This window comes from Peromyscus eremicus, chromosome 7 (assembly GCF_949786415.1).
Source record: "Peromyscus eremicus chromosome 7, PerEre_H2_v1, whole genome shotgun sequence".
Lineage (NCBI taxonomy): Eukaryota > Metazoa > Chordata > Mammalia > Rodentia > Cricetidae > Peromyscus > Peromyscus eremicus.
The window spans coordinates 114,436,040-114,456,618 of record NC_081422.1 but is presented as its reverse complement, the minus strand read 5'-3'; the positions used below and the strand labels follow the sequence as shown (position 1 = coordinate 114,456,618).

The 20,579-nt window shown below is 46.7% G+C and overlaps 1 protein-coding gene across 1 annotated transcript; it reads right to left on the bottom strand.

The window, feature by feature from the left end:
* Nucleotides 1–7,886: 7,886 nt before the first annotated feature.
* Znf621 (zinc finger protein 621) lies at nucleotides 7,887–17,520 on the bottom strand. Its single transcript, XM_059268912.1, has 5 exons — nucleotides 17,309–17,520; nucleotides 16,936–17,012; nucleotides 11,824–11,950; nucleotides 11,180–11,287; nucleotides 7,887–9,605 (listed from the first exon to the last, which is right to left on the bottom strand). Exons 2-5 carry the CDS (start codon nucleotides 16,957–16,959, stop codon nucleotides 8,605–8,607), a joined length of 1,260 nt encoding a protein of 419 aa, XP_059124895.1. The 5' UTR covers nucleotides 16,960–17,012; nucleotides 17,309–17,520; the 3' UTR covers nucleotides 7,887–8,604.
* Nucleotides 17,521–20,579: the final 3,059 nt, after the last annotated feature.

Sequence of the window (20,579 nt, the reverse complement as noted above, 5' to 3'; positions counted from 1 at the left end):
ACAGCAGCCAACACAAGAGCCATCCTGTCTACACATGGCGGGAAATAAGAGCTGACACCCACCCTGTCCTCTGAACACCACAGGTGCCCCTAATGCACACACACACACAATACATAATAAATAAGTAAACATTTAAAAATCATTACACTGTGTATACTTACCACATATAGTAATCATCCATCCTATTGGTGGGCATCTAGACTAATTCCACATCCTGGGCACTGTGAACAGCACAGTGGTAAACACAGCTGTGCAGGCAGGCACCTCTGGGCTGATGTAGAGCCCTCTGGGAGTGGCACAGGTCAGGCTTCTTCAACACTTCTCATTAATGACCAGGTACATAGGCTTATAAAATGATACACAAATAAAACACTGACTGATGGTAAATCACAAATAAATTTATCTTAAAACAATTCTGTGGTGTACATACATTTTATCACTTATTAAAGAGAAAGGAGTTTGCATACTAATGAGAGAGATTTGGACTTGTTTCTTCTTTTTGTTTCCTAGGCCATGTAGCTTTTTTTCCTTCAAGACAGGATTTCTCTGTACATCAGCCCTAGCTGTCCTGGAACTTGCTTTGTAGACTAGGCTGGCCTCAAACTCACAGAGATCCACTGCCTCTGCCTCCCAAGTGCTGGGAATAAAGGCGTGTCCCACCATGCCTGACAGCCATGTTCCATGTAGAAGCTTTTTGATTTCATAATTCTCATCTGTCAACCCTTGTGATTGTTTACTGAGCTGATGGAGTCCTTTTCAGAAAGTCTTTGCCTCTGTCTGTGCAAAATTGTTTCCAGACAAAAAGAACAAATTATTTGGAGTTGAGCAATACTGTGTGTCTTAAAGATGGCTGGGCGAATCTTTAATCATAATAAATTCACTTAAAGAGAACAGTTATTACGGTATATGGTTCAGAGACACAGGTCCCCAAATCAAAATGCTGGGAGGGATGCGAGCCACTAGTTTTCCATCTGTGGTTCCAGATGCTGTCCTCCTCTATCCCACATGCATTTATCAATCCCCAGCTGAGGGCTGTGTGGTTCAGCCCTCCATGCTTCTGGCACCTCTGTTTCCCAGCTGCCCTCCCAGCACCCCGAATCCCATTGACCCTGATTCACCCCGGGCTTCAGCCCTCTACCCCACCATACCAATCATCGGACTTCAGAACAGACTGCAGTGATCTGTTCTGCGTGTGATAATGTAGGCTCTTGTGCTAGAAGGTTTTGTTTGTTGTTTGGATTTGGGGTTGGTAGATTTTTGTTTTTGTCTTAATTTTGGTTTGTTGGTACTATGTAACTTAGAACAGCCTGGAACTCATTCTGCAGCCCAGTTTGAGTTTGCCTCAAAGTTATGATCCTCCTGTCTCAATCTCCAGAGTGTTGATATTATAGGTGTGTGTCACCATAACCAGTTTAAGGTTTCACTGGCTGGGGGACCAGCCTCCAGCAGCACAGTGCTCAAAGGGAATCCATGGAGTCCACATACTGTGACTGTTTTATCTGAGGGGGTTAGGGGAAAAGACACACACTCTCTTGATGGTTTCCTTCTTTATTCTTCTGTGTTCTTCATTCTGTGTTCTATATTCTCTTCTCTTATCTCTATCCAGAAATGTCCCTTCTGTCTCTCTTGATGTTGTCTTCTAACTCTATCGTTATTCTTCCTTATTCTCTCATTCTTGATCTTTTCCTTCTAACTCATTTTAACTCTATCTTTATTCTTTCCCTCACACCTTATACACCTCAGCAAAACCTTTCAGGCAATATAAAAATCACAATGTGGTTACATTCTGGTTTTCAACTGAATGATTACAATGAATACAAGACAAACAGTTAAAAAAAAAAAAAGCATGTTTTCCATACCCCTTACATGATTAAACATTTTATGCATTACAGGTGAAAAACAAATTATCCCAAGAACTCATGTATATTCATACCCAAGCAACTTGTTACAGATTAACAGTGTGTAAGCAAGCAAGATATTTTTTTACTTGCAGGCTATGTTTTGCAGTTATAAAGAAAGGACCAATCACTTTATTACGTATCTTGAAAGGTAATCTTATAAGGAATCTTAAAGGAATCACAAATCTAAACTTTTATACATGAAAACAATCAATCAGTTCTACTTTAAATCTTTAGGGTACATACCCACTCATCAATAGTTTTTTATATCAGCAGATTGAGAGCAGAAATGGGTATAAGGAATTAATCATCATCTTTGATCACCAACCAATCCTCTCAAGGAAAATACATCAGCTAATGATAGTTGGGCTGCTTTGTTCTTGTTCCCTGACCTTAATGAGTGCCACACTCAACTATGTACCTTTCTAAAACTTTAGATTGTTTTCTTGGGTTTTTCACCTCACAGCTATTTAACAAAAACATCTTAGTTTAAGTTATTTTCAAAGCTTTGTTTCAGCTATGATGCACTCTGAAACCTGTGAACACATTTCCCAACATTAAGATAAAAGAATTTAAGCTAGTTGAGCTATTGGGACTCAACTGTTTTTCTTAATCACTAACCTAAGTCACAGTCTATATGGCTCCTCAATAGAAACTCATGTGTTTTAGCTCTGTGACACTTGTTTTATTTTTAATCCTCTGCAGCCTCTACATTATCAGAGGCAGGGGCAACATTTTAACCTACCTTTACCTATTTTAATTTTCCATTAAATTAACTTCTATCATAATCCCTTACTATATTTATTAAAAATCCTCAATCATCAAAATTCTATTTAAACTAACACTAAGTCATTGTTTCAGTTAAACAGTACAGCTTAGGAGGAAATCATCTTCATAATAATCCACAGGTAAAAATGCCCAGTAGAGCAGGATGTTTCCATGAGATGATCATATTGCATTAAGGGCAGTGGGGTTCCCCCCACACCATTCACACTGTGCCAGATACCAGAGGAAGATGGCAGCGGCAAAGAAATGAAGGCCCAGCAGAAGCAAGAGACACTCTGGGGTCTGGGGTCTGCAGGCCTTGCCTGTCCGAGATTCACCCATCAGGGTTTTGTTTCCTGGTGGCCGAGCCCCTGAAGTCAATTGCCATCTGCTGCTCCTCTGACATGGCCACAAGCATTAAAGTAAGGATTTATTTAGACTCCTTATCCTAGAGTTACCTATTTATTTATTTAGGACAGGGTTTCACTATGTAGCTAGCCCTGACTGTCCTGGAACTCACTATGTAGACTAGGCTGGCCTTGAACTCACAGAGATCCTACTTCTGCCTCTCAAGTGCTGAGATTAAAGGTGTGCAAAACACCATGTGTAGCCTATAGACATATTAATAAATGAAACTATACACTTTCTGAGAATTGCATCAAAATAACATCCAGGATTACTACACAGCAATAAAAACATACATGGCTCCTTGGACGAACATTATCTATAAAGCTGACTAAGGAAACCAGACTGGACATGTGGCTCAGTCAGTACAGAGCTCACCGAGGAGTCATGAAGCCCTAGGTTCAATCCTTAGCACCACAGAAACATACCTGTAACTCCAGCACCTGAGGTAGAGGCAGGAGGATCAGGAATTCAAGCTCATCTTCTGCTACATAGTGAGTTTGAGGGTAGCCTGGGCTATGTGAGACTTTGTGTCAAAACAAAATAAAACCAAAAAGTTAATTGGTATTTGTAAGTAGCTAGATGTAGACCTGTCATGCCAGCACCTGAGAGACTGAGACAGGAAGATCACCCTAAGTTTGAGATCAACATGGCAAGATCCTGTCCCAAAAGAAACAAGCAGACAGACAAACAAAGAAGCTCAATGTTAACTGGGTGGTGGCACATGCCTGTCATCTCAGCCCTGGGGGTGGAGGCAGGAGGATCAGGAATTGGAGGCCACGGAGCTAGTTCAAGGGCAGCCTGAACCACAGGAGACCCTGTCCCAAGGGAGATAGGAAGGCTCAGAGCAAACAAACCAGCCTTTTGGGATACTCTTTAGTACCCACTACCCACCTCACAGGGAAGAAGAGAGGGTGGGAATTGCCCTCCCTAGGTCTTGTTACAAGGGCCGGCCATGTGTGAACTGCCTGGGCTGAGGGAAATGATGCCTATCTCATCTTCATAGCCCCCTCTCCTGTCAAAACTCTTCAAAAGCTCGCTATGCAGGGGCTGGAGAGATGGCTCAGAGGTTAAGAGCACTGGCTGTCCCAGACAGCAGCTCATGACTACCTGTAACTCCAGCTCCAGGGGAGCTGACATCCTCTTCTGGTCTCCAGTGGGCACTGCATGCACGTGAGCACACATGTACTCAAGTGTGTACGCATACACACCAATAAAAAATTTTTTAACTTAAAATGGGCTTTCGGCAGCTCACCAGAGAAAGGGGGGTTTCCAGATCCTGAGGCGAAGAGGGGACCTGGAGAATGACAGCAGCCAAGGTCACTGGAGTCTCAGGACATGGTGACCAAGAACTTGCCAGGCTCCAGACTGTCTTTCTTGGTGTTGTTTGTACTCAGCTTATAAACACGGGCAGTGTTCGTCTGGTGGTTTGTCAGTCCGTCTACTGGGTAAATAGTGTCAAGTCGGCTGGCACTCTGCAGCTATTTGCTGTCAAGAATAATTTAGTAGAACTATAAAACTTGACGCAGCATCTATCTCATGCTTCAACTAACGTACAGATAGATATGAATCGTCTTTATTCACACATTAGGGTGGGGTTGCAGGGAAGAACTGGAGAAAACTTGGTGAAGAACAGGATATTACCAGACCATCTCCTGTAAAATCACTTGTTGGCCCCAGCAAGCTGGCACAGCGTAGAAAAGCAACAGCCACTCAAGCTGAACGACTGGAATTCAATCCCCAGCAGCCATGTGAAAAGCCAAGAGAGCAATGCACATCTGTAACCCTACACTCCTACTCCAAGACATGAGGCAAGAGAACCACGCACCTCATGTAAACAGCGCAGGTGCAGAAACATGAGAGACCCCACCTCAAAAAAGGAATAAGAAGAGAACTGACCCCCCAAAGCTGTCCTCTCACCTCCACGTATGCACCATGGCATATGTGTGTGACACACACACACACACACACACACACACACACACACACGTATTAATTACAAAATGAAACATAATTGAGACAGAGAAACTTGTAGAACACATTAACCAAATGGTCCCTATCCATCTCATCACTGATGAAATAAACTCACAATATATGCCTTAAGATAAGACACACTAAGACAGATGCTGTATCCATCAATGTTTCTGGGGCTATAATAAAAAAAAAATCCAAGAGAAAGGGGAGTGTTTAACTCATAGTTCTGGAGGCTGCTGGTCTGGCCTGTGGTGGAGGCCACATTGGTTACAAAAAACAGGGCAAATGGCATCAGGCAGGAAGCCACAGGAAAGAGAGGAACTTACTCTCACAAGAACTCTTTCCTTGCACAGTAACCCCTCCAGAAGGCAGTGGCCCTACCTAACACACACTGGAAACAAGCTCTGGGGACAGAGGCAAACCAAACATAACCCACAGTGGACATGTATCGCTTCTGCAATATACATGTAAAGCATCAATTCAATAAGGAGAAGAAAACCTCAGTTCGCTAACATTCGTAGTGGAAAAGTCAAAGACCACAGGTTATGTTGTCCTGTGTAGAGGTTAAAAACAAACAAACAAACAAAAAAACAGTGCTAGTGGATCAAGGTTGGACCTCTTGAGCTGATGCATTGAAGCTGCATTAAGAAAATCTTCCTGACTCAGCCCACTTTGGCTTCTGGGGCACAGAGAGAAGGAAGATCAGACTGTCCTGGAGTCTCTGTGTCCAGCCGAACAAATCATGACTCACATCATCTTTGTTTCCACAGGACAGCTGTCAATTCAGAAATGAAAGACACCCTGCTTCATTTACTCTTCTTAGAAATGTAATTTCCTCAAGATCCGGGCAAAGGTAAAACAGAGCTGTAAATGATGCCAAATTCTGCCCTTCTCTACAGAGACAAGGTCTAAGCTGGCTGACTCCCACACTATCCACCCCTCCCACTCCACGCAGAGCATTCGTTAAAAAAAAATGCTACTGTTATTAAATTTCAGTCATTTCCCCTATTCTTTAAGGAAGTTTTATTACATCTCATTTATTTAGATTTATTTATTATCAGAGATCTGCCTGCCTCTGCCTCATGAGTACTGGGACTAAAGGCATGCGCCACATCCCAGCCATTTTAGTTGTATAGTGTGTGTGTGTGTGTGTGTGTGTGTGTGTGTGTGTGTGTGTGTGTGTGTAGGGGACTGCTTGCGGAAGCTGGGGTTCTCTCTTTTCTCCACGTGGATCCCGGGGTGAAACTCGGTCCGTCAGACTGACGGCCGGCTCCTTTACCCACCGAGTCGTCTCACTGGCCCCCACAGCACTAGCTTGCTTGTGTTACATCTTGGAAAATTCCCATTCTGGGGATATTGTCCATCTAATTCTGCAGGGAAGCGTTGGCAAAAACAGTCAGTAACATAGTTCAGCCCCAGAGCTGCCCTGGGCTACAGCACCAGCAGAAAGGAGGCCAGCCAAAGACTTACAGGAAGATGAGCACAGCAGCATCAGAGAGGCGCTGAAGTTTCCGGTGGCCAATAAGGCTGCATGCACACTGCGCATGCCCACAAAAGGTCTGGAGCGCTCCAGGCCTGTCTGGGACAGCTGCGGGCTCCACAGGAGGCGACACAAGCCAAGACAGAAACTACAAGTGGTCATGCCCGTGTCCCATACCAAGATGGCTTTCCCAGGAGCCCACAGGCACATTTCACCACGCCGGTACCTGGGAGCATCAGACACCCTAAATCAGGAATTTATGGAATTGCATCAGAAAACTACTTTTTTCTCCTTTTTTTGCAAGCACACCAGAAACTTGAAGTTTAAATGTGGATATAAAGTTTTCTTTACCCACTGCTTCTGACAAGTGTCTAGATATGAATGACCGTAAAGAACAAAGGGGCGGGTCCACCAATGTCCAGGAAGGTCATGAAAGGGAGTAAACACATAGCCATTCTTTTACCAGTCCCCTTTCCTGGGCCCTGTTCATGGTAGTACAGGTTTCTCTTAAAGGCCAACACACAGAACTCAAGGCACACTTCACTGATATTCCACACAAGCAGCTAGATTTATTCCAGCGTGGCTTTGTATTATTGCCCACACTCCCCAGTTCTCCACCAAACTCCTGTGTAACAACTCCTGCTCCCTGGAGGGTACACACGGTGGAAGCTGGTGCTTTCACAACAAAACCCGGGGGTGGGGAGGCAGCTGCGTTAGTAAAGTGCCTGCCTGCCTTACATGAGGATCACTGGGAGTTTGATCTCCAGGGCCCGCCAAAATAAATAAATAAGTAATAAACAAACAAAGCAAGCCAGGTGTGGCAGCCTGTGCTTGTAATTCCAGGGTGAGAAGGCAGAAGCAAGAACCTGGAGCTTCAGAGCCATCCAGTCAAGTGGTGAGCACCAGGCCAGAGACCCTGGCTCCCAAGAGGTGGGCAAGGGCACTCGAGGTTGGCAGTTCTCTGGCCTCTAACACACGTGCAACATATCCATGCACATCTACACAGGTGCATATATATGTATATGAACATGCACAAACACATAATTTTTACATAACAATTTTTCTCTAAGAAAAGTTCACACAACGGAGACAATAAAGACTAAGACATTTCTGCATATTTATTTATGAAAACAAAAGCTGGAGAGAAACAGCTAGACATAAGGCACAAAACCAAAGGAAAAGCCTTTATATGTAAAGATAGGACTGTGCACAATGGCTATGGCAGCGTTAATGCACCCCTGAATTCTCACTGTCGCTTGCACTGCAGGGGGTCCTCAAAACCTCTGAGAGGCAGCACATGGCCAGTGGTGGCAGCCCCCCCACACTATCACTGATGCCCGCACCCCCACATCACCGCCACTGCAGTCAGGGGCTGGAGAGACAGCTCAGCAGTTAAAGGCACCTGCTGTTCTTCCTGGACCCCAAGTTCAGTCGCCAGCACCCATATCAGGCTCTTTACAACTACCTGTAAGTGGGGACTTGACCCCTACTTCTGGACTCTGAGGACACCTGCGTTCGCATGCATGTGCACACATAAAAACAAAACTGAGAAAACTTGAAAAAAATAATCTGTATTAAATTCTAAAATGCATTATCAGAAGCTCATTCCAATTCTCTACTCCTGCATGTGTTACATGTCTCCTAGCATGCTTCTTCCTCGTGTGTGTGTGTGTGTGTGTGTGTGTGTGTGTGTGTGTGTGTGTAAGGTGGCACTTGTGCCAGGGTGCCCATGTGGAGGGTTAGAGGAAAACTTGAGAGAGTCAGTTCTCTCCTTCTACTGTGTGGATCCCAAGGAATGGAACTCAGGCTGTATGGCTTGCAAGCCATCTCACTGGCCCCCAGGCAGGTTGCTTCTCATTACAACAGGCCAGTCAGGGGTTCCCAATCAACCTGCCAGCTCTCTAAGCCCAACAGACCTACAGTGCAGACCCAGCCATTGCTGTGAGTGCAGGGGCCAGTGCTCTGTTCTCTACCCACACAGTCCTCAAGTGGATTCATCAAGATGAGCTTATGTGGCACCAGCTGCTGGTGGAAGGACTCAGGAAAGTGCTAAGATGAAGCTGCAGAGGGCCGAGGAGGAATTCAACCCGGGGAAGTCTTCACTGCCGGAGGAAGGCCCTGGAAGATGAGTGTTATCTGGGCAGATGAGGAGGGTCCTCCAGATGCTGGCAGCAGCATGAGCAAAGGGCTGGAAGTCTGAACCAGCACAGCTCGAGGAAAGGCCAGGGGAGGCACAGCTGCAGGAAAGGCACGTGGCTCCCACAGAGGAGCCTGAGCTAAGGCTGGATCACCCTGAGTCGGCTTCGTCTCCACGGAGTGCAGTTTCCGATGCTGAGCAAAGCTCCTGTACCACTTGAAAGCCTTCCCACACACCTTGCACGCATACGGCTTCTCCCCAGTGTGCACTGTCTGGTGCTGAAGGGAAGCCACTTTGTACGAGAAGGCCTTGCCACACTGCAGGCACTGGTAGGGCTTCTCCCCTGTGTGGACTCGCTGGTGGATGAGTAACTGGGACCTGTAACCAAACACTTTGTGGCACTCCTGGCACTGGAAGAGGCTCTTCCCCGTGTGCAGCCTCTGGTGCTGGAGGAAGGACGAGCTCCTCCCGAAGGCCCTGCCGCACTCCTGGCAGACATAGGGCTTCTCTCTGCTGTGGACCATCTGGTGCTGGGTTAAGGATCTGTTGGAACTCAGACATTTCCCACACTGCTTGCACTCATAGGGCCCCTCGCCGAGGTGATTCTTCTCGTGGATGACGCATTCGTAGCTGAACTTGAATGCTTTGCCGCACTCTTTACATTTGAAGGGCTTTTCCCCAGTGTGACTCATCTGGTGGCGAAGCAGCTTGGAGTTGAACCTGAAGATCTTCCCACATTCTTTGCATTCATAGCACTTCATGCCTCCTCGATGGGCCAGCTTTGGTTTGGAACTGAACATCTGCCTCACTGTCCTGCTGTCCTCACCGGCACAGTGCTGAGCATCCGTTCTGAGCACCCTCCCCCTGGGCACCCTGCAGGCTGCTCTCTCTCCAGAGGCTTCCTGCTTCAAAGAGGGCTCTTCGTCCTTGGTCCAAGACTCAGCATCTAACCAATTCAAGCACAAGAATGGCAGTCCTTAGCCAGTGTCCAGGAAGAAAGCAGGACTCGTAAATAATCTCCCTGGCAGGGTGATTTTGAGGGACACACCTTTGAAATGGCTACAAGATCCGACAGAAAAGAATGAGGGGCTGGAGAGATGGATCCGCGGTTAAAAGCACCTGCGGTTCCTCCAGAGAACCTAAGTTCAGTTCCCAGCACCCACGTCAGGTAGCTCATAACTGGACTCTGCCATCACCCCAGAATGTGGTATGTACTTAAAACATACACACATACACAAAACAAATGAAAATAAATTTTTAGAAATTAAAAGAGAGAGAGAGGATGAGAGACAGTAAACCTTACTGATAAACAATGGAGGAAACACTAGAAGCAACCAGGACAGGGTGGCCAGGATCTGCCCCCACAGAAGGGACGGAAAGGGAGCTATGGCAAGGAAAATGGGAAGGGAAGCAGGCAATGGGGGGCGGGGGTGGGTGGGTGAGAGGGGTAAGAGGGGTCACCATAAGCACACAAACCACCTGAATAGACAGAAAAGCTGGATGGAGACCAAGGCCCAGAAGAGCAGGAAGAAATAAGGGACTGGGAAAAGCAGGGACAGGTCATCGTTCTAGGAGGCCTCAGGTGGAGAAATACAACTCCCAGCGCCAACAGACCAGATACTCTCCAAATGAAGGAAATTCTAAGTGACACTAAATAATCTTGTCTTCAAAAGCCTACATACTGCTTTGGGAGAAAAGTGATTTCTCTTGGAAAGGCGGCTGAATACAAGTTGACCTGCCAGCTGTGAGTCTGTGGAATCCCTGACAAGGGAGCTGGGCGTACAAAATCCCAGCATGCACCGGGAGCAGAGCTGGAACTCCAGTCTTCAAGCAGGGAAATCCAGGCTGGGAGGTCTAGGGGAGATGGGAAGTGAGGTGCTGTGTGGGCGGTTACGGAGGAAGGACATCCCCAGCCTGTCCTCTGTTGTCCCATCTGTGATAAATACAACGCAACTCTAAAGAGCACAGCAAGTGGAAGTTTAAAAACAAAGCCACTGTTTCCACCGCTGACAGCTTAAATGTGAAACCCTCACCTGTGGCAAAAATCAGTTTGGCTCACCAGGTAATACCTTCCTTAACACTGCTGAAATCCATGTCTTTGCCATGCTTTATGAAGGCACAAGGAACTCTAAGTGGCAGATGAAAACAAAACTGTGGGCTAGAGAGATGGCTCAGAGATTAAGAGCACTGACTGCTCTTCCAGAGGTCCTGAGTTCAATTCCCAGCAACCACATGGTGGCTCACAACCATCTGTAATGAGATCTGGCGCCCTCTTCTATATACATAATAAATAAATAAATAAATAAATAAATAAATAAATAAATAAATAAATCTTTAAAAGAAAACAAAATTGCGTGGGAGTTCCTAGACGGCTGCCTTTGAACCCTGTGCCAGGGAACGGCTACAGGAGCTGCACACAGCTTGGGCTGCTCCTCCATGCTCAGGTCAGACCTGGGCTCACTAGGCACTCCCCTCACTAGAGCAACAGAAACCATTTTCCATAGAGCATCTAGGACTTACCCGGACTGCAGCCTCTTAGGCACTCTGAGGCCCAGGGATCTGTGGCCCAGGGCGCTTCTCCTCTCTCCAGCTGGGAGATGAGAATGGGTTTGGGAGCTGGACATTCAACTACAGAAGCAAAGGAGGAAAGATAGGTTGAGGACAGACTGGCTGTCTCAATGGGTTCCCGAGACCTCTATCAGCCCACCTCCGTTCGGGCTTGATTGGGAGAGAAGTGACTCCAGATGACAGAGCAGCACAGAGGGGTCTAACCTGGGCTCTATAATACAGTCAGAGGAATATGACTTGTCTCAGGAAGGAGCAATGACCTGGGCCTGGGCCTCAAGAAAGGAAGCACCCTCAGGAAGGATGCTGGTGCTGCTCCCCTGGGAGAGCCCATCCCAGTAGGGGATTGTGGACACCAATTCTCTACCCCAGGTGGAAAGCTAGACAGAGGACTCCTTGGGGTTCCAAGAAGGCTCCCAGCCCTCAAGTAACTGAGTCACACCCTCACCTGGAGTAAGAGGGTGTCCAGGTAGAAAACCAAGGTTACCAGAGATACCCATCAACCTAACTACCTCACCAAGTTGGGATCTAAGTCCTTACTACAGTCGTCCAACCTCAGGACCTGAGAATTCCCAGACTGGGCTCTGACAAGGTCTTACCCAGAGAAGCCACATGGGCATAGTTCTCCAGCATCACATCCCTGTACAAGGCCCTCTGCGCAGGTTGCAGGCTGTCCCACTGACTCTGTGTAAAGTACACAGCCACATCCTCAAAGGTCACCAACTCCTGAAACAGCAAACTCCCGGTCAAGCATGAGTGAGGGCAAGAGGGCTCTGAGGAGGCCTCATGGAAGAGCAGCCAGCACCACAGACAGGAACCCACGCACCAATGTTCCCACTTTCAAATGGGGAGCCCAGCACTGCGTCATCTACACAATCTGGGGTCTTCACTGCTATCCAAACCCACAGTCTAATACCCAGGGAGTGCTCTCTTCCTGGTGACCACAGCAACCAGAAGGAATATATTTCTGGATTTACAGACGAACCCCCAGGGAACTACCATCCTGGTGTGCTCCTGTCTGTTAGCTGGTCTGTCTTTCTTTCTTTCTTTCTTTCTTTCTTTCTTTCTTTCTTTCTTTCTTTTTTTTTTTTTTTTTTGCTTTTTGTTTTATTTTTGGCTTTTTGTTTTGTTTTGTTTTTTGTTTGTTTGTTTGTTTTTGAGACAGGGTTTCTCTGTGTAGTTTTGGTGCCTGTCCTGGATCTCACTCTGTAGACCAGGCTGGCCTTGAACTCACAGAGATCCGCCTGCCTCTGCCTCCTGAGTGCTGGGATTAAAGGTGTGTGCCACCACCGCCTAGCTACCTGGTGTTTCTTATGTAAAATAAATTTTTTATTAATACTTTGAGAATTTCATACATGCCTTCTTGTTGCTAGAGGACCAGCCTCCAGCAACTCAGGGCTCAAAGGGAATCCACAGAGTTGGCATTTACTATGACTTCTTTTTAATCTGAGGGGATTAGGGAAAAAGACACACTCTCTTGATGGTTTCCTTCAGATCTTTTCTTTATTCTTCTTTTGCATTTTTTATTCTTTATTTTCCTGGTGATTTCCTTCTCTCATTCTTGATGTTTTCCTTCTAACTCTATCTATATTCTTCCTTATTCTCTCTCTCTCTCTCTCTCTCTCTCTCTCTCTCTCTCTCTCTCTCTCTTTTCTTTTGGTTTTTCGAGGCAGGACTTCTCTGTGTAGCCCTGGCTGTCCTGGAACTCACAATGTAGACCAGGCTGGCCTTGAACTCACAGGGATCCACCTGGCTCTGCTTCCCAAGTGCTGGGATTAAAGACATGCGCCACCAGCGCCGGCTAGTCTATCATTCTTGATATTTTCCTTCTCTCTTGTTATTGATGTTTTTCTTTCTTTTTTTTTTTTTCCGGTTTTTTGAGACAGGGTTTCTCTGTGTAGCTTTGCGCCTTTCCTGAAACTCAACTTGGTAGTCCAGGCTGGCCTCGAACTCACAGAGATCCGCCTGGCTCTGCCTCCCGAGCGCTGGGATTAAAGGCGTGCGCCACCACCGCCCAGCCTTGATGTTTTTCTTTAACTCATTTAACTCTTTATGACACCTTATACACCTCAGCAAACTCTTTCAGGCAATATAGAAATCACAATGTGGCTACATTCTGGTTTTCAAGTGAATGATTACAATGAATACAAGTAAAAAACAGCATGTTTTCCATACCCCTTACATGATTAAACATTTTATGCATTACAGGTGAAAAACAAATTATCCCAAGAACTCATGTATATTCATACCCAAGCAACTTGTTACAGATTAACAGTGTGTAAGCAAGCAAGATATTTTTTTACTTGCAGGCTATGTTTTGCAGTTATAAAGAAAGGACCAATCACTTTATTACGTGTCTTGAAAGGTAATCTTATAAGGAATCTTAGAGGAATCACAAACCTAAATTTTTATACATGAAAAACAATCAATCAGCTCTACTTTAAATCTTTAGGGTGCATACCACTCATCAATAGTTTTTTATATCAGGAAATTGAGGGCAGAAATGGGTATAAGGAATTAATCATCGCCTTTGGTCATCAACCCATCCTAGCAAGAAAGGCATATCAGCTAACGATAATCAGGCTGCTTTGTTCTTGTTCCCTGATCTTAATGAGTTCCTCACTCACAGGGCGGTGGTGGCAGACGCCTTTAATCCCAGCACTCAGGAGGCAGAGCCAGGCGGATCTTTGTGAGTTCAAGGCCAGGCTGGTCTACAGAGCAAGATCCAGGACAGGCACCAAAAATACAGGGAGAAATTCTGTCTTGGAAAAAGAGTCCCACACTCAACTACACGCCTTTCTAAAACTTTAGATTGTCTTCTTGGGTTTTTCACCTCACAGCTATTTGACAAAAACATCTTAGTTTAACTTTAAGTTATTTTCAAAGCTTTGTTTCAGCTATGCTGCACTCTGAAATCTGTGAACACCCAACATTAAGATTAAAAGAATTTAAGCTAGCTGGACTACTGGAACTCAATTGTTTTTCTTAATCGTTAACCTAAGCCACAGTCTGTGTGGCTCCTCAGTAGAAACTCATGTGTTCTAGCTGTATGACACTTGCTTGTTTTACTTTTAATTATCAAAACTCTATTTAAACTAACATTATTATTAATTAGACAGTATAGCTTAGGAAGAAGTAATCTTCATAATAATCCACAGGTAAAAAGTCCCAGTAGAATGAGATGTTTCCATGAGATAAACAAGTTCCATTAAAGGCAGTGGGGATCTCCCCACACCCATTCACACCATACCAGATTCCAGAGAAAGATGGCAGATCCCCCCACACCCATTCACACCATACCAGATACCAGAGAAAAGGCACAGCAGAAGCAAAAGGCATTCTGGAGTCTGTGGTCTCGGGCCTTGCCTATCTGAGATTCACCCATCAGGGATTCACCCCCTAGTGGGCTGGGCACCCTGAAGTCAACTGCCATCTGCTGCTCCTGACATGGCCACCAGCAATGCATACCATGTATTTTGATCATATTCCCTCCTCAATCCTCCCCTAACTCCTCCTAGACCCACTCTTCACCCCTACCTCAACCCAATGTCCTATCATGTTTGTGTATTTCCCTCCAAATCAGATCTGTGCTGCTCATGTGTTCACGGTGTGGTTGATTATCGGGGCCACACCCTTGAAGAAACTGATACTCCCTACCCCAGAAAGCACCATCTGTTCATAGGTCCTCAGCTAGGGGTCAGGGAGCTCATGAGCGCCTCCCTCCTCCACGCTAGATGGCTGATTGGCTGGAGATCTTGTGCAGGTCTTGTGTGGGTCACTAAAGCTGTCACGGGTTCACCACTAAGGTGGCCCTGTCATGTCCAAAAGAGGGTTTCACCCTGGTTCCCCCTGACCTCTGGTTCTTACAATCTTTCCACATCTTCCGTGATGGTCCCTGAATCCTGAGTGCAAGCTGGATGTCCCAAAGCTGAGCTTTGACCAGTTGTGAACTCCTGCACTCACCACCACTACCTCACAAAGTACTTCCTCATATACAGTCTGAGTGCTGCACTAATCTGTGGGCAGAGATATATACATTTAGAGGGCAGTTTCACTCTCTGGTGAGGTTCATTCCCTGGGTCTGTGGCCAGGTATGTGGTACTAGGCATGTGTTTCCTCCTGTGGAGCAACCCTTACAGCCAATCAGAAAGCAGTTGGTTACCACCACCACCCATCCCTCACCCCCCATACCATCACACCACTGTTGCAGACATGGGCATATCTTGCCATGCTGATCATTACTGTAGCTCACAACTGGGTAAGACTGTTGATGACCACACCCCCTACCCCAAGCATCCTACATAGTACCTTCTGGTACCAAGGAAACCAGCCAGCAGGAAGTAAGCTTCCTGATCAGTACCACCTTGATCTGTTCATGCCCTGTAACCAAAGCTGCCGCTGTTCTTCTATAGGATTGATTACAGTTGGCTATCACTACCCTGACTCCACCCACTACCATGCAGGAACTCAACCTCATTTGTTTGTCCCCTAGCTTCTTTTCAGATTCCCCAGACCCACCACTGTGGAGCACAAATGACATCAGAAAAGCCAGTGCTTTGCAAACGGCATTTTCCTGCCTTTCGAGAAAACCCGCTCTCTTCAAAAAAGTATGTGTGTTCTGCTTCCTTGGGACAACAGCTTTATAACTGTGGGTCTGACCCCAATGGTGTCACACAACTAAATCTGAGTCACAAAACAGCAACAGCAAACGTTTCCTGAATTCGGTGACCAAAAAGTTAATATTAAATCAAACACGTAATAAGCCCAAGGTTTTCCCACATGTTGTAATGACTTCATTGCAGCCTCAGCTGTGAACACGGCATGACAAAAACCCAAAAAGTAGACTCAACATTCAAAGTGTAGAGAGCATCCACAGGTCACAACAAACCTCGCTCCCAGCCAATTCCATCTTCCTGAGCCCCTCTCCTCCCCCAGAGGGCTCAGTGGGTAAAGGTACTTGCTGCCAAGCTTGACTACCTAGGTTCGCTCCTTTGAACCCGCATGGTACAAGAATTGACTCCTGGAGGTTGTCATCTGACCTCCACACACCCTCTGTGGCACACACACATGTATACACACACAAATGAGTGTGGGGGGGAAAAGTTAAAAGAAAACGCACACACACAGAACATTGGTCTATTGAGGACACATCCACAATGGATGAAGCAAACTCTTCAATAAGGTTTTGTGTTTTTTATGGATGGATGAGTGATGGGGTCTGTCATACACGTGCAGTACTCCCACACACCAGAAGAGGGCATCAGCTCGCCTGGAAACGGCTGGCCTTACAGGTGACTTGAAATGCCCAGCAGGGATTTTGGAACCAAACTTATTCCTCTGAAGAGCAGGGAGTACTCTTAAACATCTCTCTAACACAAAGGTGCAACCCAGGCTGGCTCCCAACTCCTGACATTCCTGTTTCCGCCTCTTCAGCATACCCTACTGGCGACGGAACCACAACCAGCTCAGTGAAGAACTTCCAACTTCAGCAAGTGACTCTCGTTGCAGACACGATCTGAGCTTCCACACTCAGGGATGTATAGGCGTGGGTATCCTTTCCTCCACTAGTATCTGCAACGTGAGCCTTATCACTCCCGACACGTATTTCCTCCATCACATATTTACATAGGCTACATACAGCCTGGTCAAAGGAACCCTTCAGGCTTTCGGATAACTGACAGCCAGTCTGAGGAGAAAGGACGCTAACTCACCTGAGGCCAAGCGGTTTGAAGCATGACTGGTGTCCCTGGCTCTTGCACTCTGTCTTCCGGCTTTGGATAAGCGAGACCTTAGAAGCCGAGAGAACAGCGGGGTGCTGGGGACCCTTCCCTGTTTCACTGAAGCCTGTGATGCTCGGGCTCCATAATTCCCACCGTGACACCCCCACCCAAGAGCCTTCCTGTCCCCCACGCAGGGCTACCGGGTCTCCACTCTGCAGGGTTTGCAGTGCGCTCACAGGGCACGTGGGTCTGACAGCACAGGGAGACTTTAAGGAACCCTGGAATGACGCCCCGCGTCCTGGGAGCGCCGTTGGCGGGAGCGCCCCCAGGGCCCAGTTCCACCCCGGGGCGCGGGGGAACTCACATAAGACGGTCCGCTTGTGGCAGGCTGGGAGCACAGAAGGTCCCACCGTGACCGGGTACCTCCAGCAGTAAACTGACGATCAACTCGCCGGAACCCTCTACACCCCAGAGCCCGCCACACCACCAACCCGGAAGCGCGAGCGCACGCAGGCCTCTCTAGGCCGCCCGGAGGCCTCATCTCGGTGGTACCGTGGCCCCACCACCTGACGTTCTGGCGGAGTAGACTGGTTGCTGTGTGCCTGAGCGCGTGCGCACTTGAGAGGGCTAACACGCCCCTCGGGCTCCGAAGCGTGTGCACTGGGAAGGTCTGAGGGGTAGGTGTTGAGACATCTGGGCGCATGCGCACTGGGACAGCAAGTGGCACACCTTTGCAGGAGGCTCTGCACATAAATTATACAAATTCGCTCAAGCTATTTCTCTGGCACCAATTTTATTTTATTTTATTTTACTTTTTTATTTTTATTATTATTATTATTATTATTTTTGGTTTTTCGAGATAGGGTTTCTCTGTGTAGCTTTGCGCCTTTCCTGGAACTCACTTGGTAGCCCAGGCCGGCCTCGAACTCACAGAGATCCGCCTGGCTCTGCCTCCTGAGTGCTGGGATTAAAGACGTGCGCCACCGCCGCCCGGCTTCTGGCACCAATTTTAAATAGCAACATTGGGGGGGGGGGGACCCACACTTCTACAAATAAAAATTGGACCATCAGTGCAGTTTCTTAGTTGATGTGGCAGGAAAGGATCCCAGCACCTGAGTCCAGAAGGCTCAATTCAGCTCCCGCAAATCTGACGCCCTCTTCTGGACTGCCTGGCACTGCACTCATGAGCACATACCCACACAGATACGTTAATTTCAAAAAGTATTTTAATGATGGGGTTGGAGAAATGGCTCAGCAGTTAGTAGCACTAACTGCTACTAACTACTAACCTGGAGTCAATTCTTGTACCTGCTCTTGCAAAGGACCAGCGTTCAATTCCAGCACCCACATGGTGGCTCACAACCATCCATAACTCCTGTTCCAGGAAACCCAACGCCCTTTTCTGGCTTCCAGGGACACCAGAAAGGAATGAAGTACACACACACACAAACAAAACATTCATATGCATGAAAAATAAACCTTTCTTTAAAATGGTAAAGTAGTAGAAATTATAAAGCAGAAAATTAGAGTTTATTTCTCACTGGGCATGGTGGTATACAGCTGTAATGCCAGAACTTCAAAGGCCTAGGTAGGAATGAGGAGTTCATGGCTAGGCTACACAAAACCCTTCCTCAAGTATACTATTTTATGTTCAAGGAAAAAGCATGTGTGGTGGTTGAGAGCCTATGCTGAAGGCTAAGGCAGATGTCTGCTAGAGCTCAAGTTGGAAGCCAGAAAAGCAAACCAAGTGTGAGCCCATTTTCTGAAAGTTATATGGTCCACTGCAGTCCCAAGGTTAAGAAATCCTTAATACTCAACCCAATCTTCATGACCCTGACAACAAATCACTAAAGACCTGCTTTTGAAACTGCTTGCTCCCAGGCACCTCTTCTCCACGACCACTCATCCCACCTGCCTTGACCTCAGGTTATTCTACTAAACCGTCTGAGGTGCTAAATTCCTAGCCACCAGGATCAATGCAGTAAAGAACTGGCCCCTCCTGCAAACAGCCAGAGAAGCCAGCCTGAGTATATGTAGGTATCTGCTCTGGTGCAGGAATCAACCTGCTCCTTTGTAACAAATCATTTAGTAGTTGAAAGCAATACACATCCCGTCCCCACCCTCAGTGTGTGAATCAGGAATCCAGTAATGGCACAGCTGGAGATTACGGTTCCGTGTTGTCCACTTTCCCACAACCCTTCACAGAGGGACCCCTTCCCTATTGTGGGGATTTATTAAGGCAACTCCATGGAGTTAGTTATCCACTATACCTCCCTGCCTGCAAGCTCTGAAGAGGGTACCATTTCAGCCAGATTTGTGTTTTTTCTACTCAATTCGGTGGGGTGTGCTCAGATGGCTGAGACTGGAGAATCATAGCACTAATCTCAATTCTACTTTCTATCCATGTTCTAACTCCTTTCTCCCCATAATCGTCAACCCTAGAGACACATACACTCATATAGGATCCAACGAATTGAGCTCGTCTTTTCTCTAGGCCATCAACCGTCCTGATTAGCAGCTAGCCCCAATGTCTACTCCAAAGTGCCTAGACGGGAGCATCTTCATGATCTTTCCCATCTGAAAGCCAATCAGAGCTGGCTAAACCCAACTGCCAGCTTTTATAAGATGCTAAGTCTCAGTGTGGTCTTCCTGCCTCTGTCTAGCTTATACCCTTTTTCTTTCCTTTGGCTTTGCAAGATGGGGTTTCAGCTGGGCAGTGATGATGCACACCTCTAATCCCTGCAGGTGAATATCTGAGTTGAGGCCAGCCTAGTAAATAGGGTAAGTTCCAGACATCCACGGCTCCACAGAGAAACCCTGTCTTGAAAACAAACTGTCCTGAAACTCACTCTGTAGACCAGGCTGGCCTCAAACCCAAGAGATCTGCCTGCCTGAGCACTGGGAATTAAAGGTGTGCACCACCACCAGGCTCACGCCCCTTTCTTAAAAGGCTACTCAAACTGCTCCAAATTGCACCATTTCCTAGGGGAATCTGCCACCTCATGCAGTGGAACCAGAGCCTTCAAAAGCTGCTTAAAATGGCAGAACTACCCTCTTACCCCAAGTCATTTACAACTTGTATTCCAGTACCCCACTCTGCCTAGGTATAAACACTGGAGAACAGACTGAAAAGCCCCCCAGCCTGCTGTAAATAATTCTACAAATGACCTACCCACTTCTCTTACAAATGACTTTCTACAGATGCTTTTCTAGATTCCATGTCCTGCTTTTACAATGATCAAGCTTCCCTCCAATCAGCAACTTTCCTAGAAATATGCAAGCTTATTTTACACTCCAAAATTATCAAAATCCTGCAATGAAAAGAACCCTCCCACCCATCCCCCCCAAACAAGACAGGAAAAGAACTCTACCCAGCCCCACTAGCTCTCACGAATCTTACTAGACTGACTCAAACTGATGGAATTCCACCTGTTTGTGAGAAATAATTTATATGCACAAGGGACAGCCACACTGTTCTGTCATGGTACCTGTGCATACAGGTTCAGTGTGACTGTGGTTGTATGCTATTAAGGCCTGGGTAGAGTGAGTTTAACTGATCTTATTTACACCCCATCAACCTGTCTTCTAATACCCACTCAGCGACAAGTTTTGAGTCCACACGAGATCTGCCAACA